We start from the raw sequence: 2,583 nt of genomic DNA on the forward strand, positions 1-2,583 counted from the left end.
CTGAAGGCTGGCCACGTGCTTTCCGGGGCCGACAACCTGCCGAGCGGCCTGGCCGATGCAGCTGCTGCGGGGACCCTGCCCCGCCCCTACTGCTACGAGATCAGCCTCACCACGGGCTCGGGCAACAGCGAGTTCAGGTTCCTCAAGCCCTTCGTCCCCAGCCTGCCACCACAGCCCTGTGTCATGGGCGGGGACACCGGTGAGGAACAGGTTTTCCCTTGTGTCCCTGTCCCCACAGAGGACGTGACCCCAGATAATTCTGGGCCTGTGTCTGCAGAACAGTTCAATCGTCTTTCCTTTAACTAGCACGGAGTCGGCACAGCCAGAGACTTCATGCCTCGTGGTCAGAAGAGATGCACCCTACGGTAATGGTTCTTCTAGAATAAATCTATACTTGCAATTGGTATAAAAAAATTCCCCAAAATTTTAAGTCAAGGAATGCCTGTGTTCCCCTAAATGCAAACAAGTAAACAAGGGAACCAGACCTCTTTCACTTAGACATTCATGTTGCAGGTCTGTTAAGGCTGTTCCTTAGAGACTTTAAGAATGCAGTTAGCTCTCCCAGCTAAGCTTTTGTCTATCTTGCTATCAGACAAGACCGTGGACCCTTAATTCTGTTCTGTAGTAGTGTGGCACAGACAAAGGGACAGACAAACTTCATCCTTGCTGAAATGCACAAAGACCTTTTTCCAGCTCAGGAAAATGAAGCAGTTGTCACTGCAGAGTCACAAAGACATGTGAATACGGGTCTCTTCCTTTCCTGGGTGCCAGATGTGTTTTGGCTGAGATGTCTGGGCCCTGTGTCCTTTCCTTTCTTGTCACCACGTCTGTCGATTCCTAACTAGGGCTGCCAGGTGAATTAGGCAGTTGCTTCCATTCAGCCATTGCAATGCAGCCAATTCCAGCTCAGCAGGCAAGGAGGGTCTCTTGACTCTGAGCACCACAACGGTCACATCTTCTCCAGGGCAGGGCAGGGTAGGGCAGGGCAGGGCAGGAAAATGCAAAATAAGATCTTCCTTTGGACAATAAGAGTGGGTTGGGTGTTCTGTCTCCTTCCAGTGCAGCAGCACAAAAAGTGTTTGCTTAGACTGTAACTGTACCGGGTTGTGAAAGCATGTACATAGCCTTTGGATGCATTGCATGCAAACTCCACATGTCCTTCAAAGAGCATTTTCTAAAGGTAGAATCAAGATGAGCTTATGAAAAGGACTGAGTTCTATCCCCTCATTGTTGTTCCTAAATTCTCAGAATTGAACTGGTAAGCTGTCCCTGCATGATTTTCTGGGTTTGTGTTAGAGCGTTGGTATTCTCCTTTCATCTATAGTAATTGATTCCTTGAATGAGATCTGTGATAAACGGAATATTCAGAAAGCCCCACACTTTGTTGTGCCGAAGTTGTAAACTGCAGCATTGTAAACTGGGATACTCCTGATTGTAAAAACTGAAATTATGTGTAAGACTGAAATAAAGAGAACACCTATATTCCTTGCGTGGAGACAGAAGCCTTTGTAGAGAAGTTCTTTCTGGGAAAGGTGTATCAGTGATTTTCAATGGTATGGGAGTTATTTTGTCAGTGTGCCTTTACTGAGGTAATGTTGACTGGTTATATGTGTTGAGTTTGGAGATGCAGCCGGTAGAGTGTTCAGTGCAATGCCCGAGCTGTTATCGGTCAGAGGCTTTGAACCTTTTGCTCTCTTTGGTGGTTCACTCTTTTCGGGCTCAGAATCTGTATCATACTGTGTTGGGAAACGCCTTGTGCCGCTTTTCCCTCCCAGTTTCTCGAAAGGCGCTGACATGCGTGCCGAGAGCCGAGCGCTCACGGCTTCCCGTGGGCTGTGGACAGCGGAGAGCGTGAACGAAGGTAAGGCAGGTGCCGCAGCTTATCCCTGTGACCGTACACAAGCGGTGTTCCCTCAGGGTACAACTCGACCCTTGCCGGCATATTCATTCCTCGCTTTGAGGTGCGTGCGTCCTTCTCCGGGCGCAACCGAGGGTGATCGGCGGCCCCGCGCGTGTGCGCGCGTGTCCGTGGGCCGGGGCGAGCGGCAGCGCGGGCAGCGGGCGGCGGCGGGCGCAGTCCCAGCGCGCACCGCTGGGTGGTGGTCTCGGCTAAGGCGCCGCCGACACCGACCCAGCGCAGCCCAGCTCAGCACAGCCAAGCCCAGCCCAGCTCCCAACAGCCGAGCCGGGTCGAGGGAGCAGCGGCTGCGCCACCGAGACCCGTTCTCTGCCGTCCGCTCCGGGGACAGAGCGGCCGCACTCCGGATTGCCGACCAGACCGGAATACAGAGGGAGAAGGAAGGCACCCGGACGCCGCCGCTTTCGGAGGGGATTACGCCAGAGATCGGCGACAAGGAGACAGGGCTCTGCCGCCGCCGCAGCCGCCACCGCCGCAGCCGGAGGGCCATGGCGATCGCAAGGCAAGTGCTTTGTGTGTGTGCGTTGCTCTCCCTGCCGCTCGCTCGCTCGCAGCCCATCCGCTACTCCGTAGCCGAGGAGGCGCACAGCGGCTCCCTGGTAGGCAACCTGGCGCAGGACGCGGCGCTGCCGCCGGCGCAGCTCTCGGCTCGCCGCGCCCGCCTG

The 2,583-nt window shown here is 54.7% G+C and overlaps 2 protein-coding genes across 2 annotated transcripts in view; both read left to right on the top strand.

Moving 5' to 3' along the window:
* Positions 1-306, top strand: part of LOC114071750 (protocadherin beta-6-like) — a gene marked incomplete at its 5' end in the record, with an annotated part of 9,015 nt that extends 8,709 nt beyond the window's left edge. The window contains one exon of the mRNA XM_027909607.1: positions 7-306. Within this exon, the coding sequence (XP_027765408.1) occupies positions 7-306 (300 nt within the window). The remainder of the gene's footprint in view (positions 1-6) is intronic.
* A 2,080-nt stretch (positions 307-2,386) lies between these two features.
* Positions 2,387-2,583, top strand: part of LOC114071751 (protocadherin beta-13-like) — a 20,478-nt gene continuing 20,281 nt past the window's right edge. Inside the window, exon 1 of the mRNA XM_027909608.1 lies at positions 2,387-2,582. Within this exon, the coding sequence (XP_027765409.1) occupies positions 2,407-2,582 (176 nt within the window). The 5' untranslated portion in view covers positions 2,387-2,406. The remainder of the gene's footprint in view (position 2,583) is intronic.

This window comes from Empidonax traillii, unplaced genomic scaffold (assembly GCF_003031625.1).
Source record: "Empidonax traillii isolate 1590-97213 ecotype Southwest subspecies unplaced genomic scaffold, ASM303162v1 scaffold2256:size49006, whole genome shotgun sequence".
NCBI classification, from domain to species: Eukaryota; Metazoa; Chordata; class Aves; order Passeriformes; family Tyrannidae; genus Empidonax; species Empidonax traillii.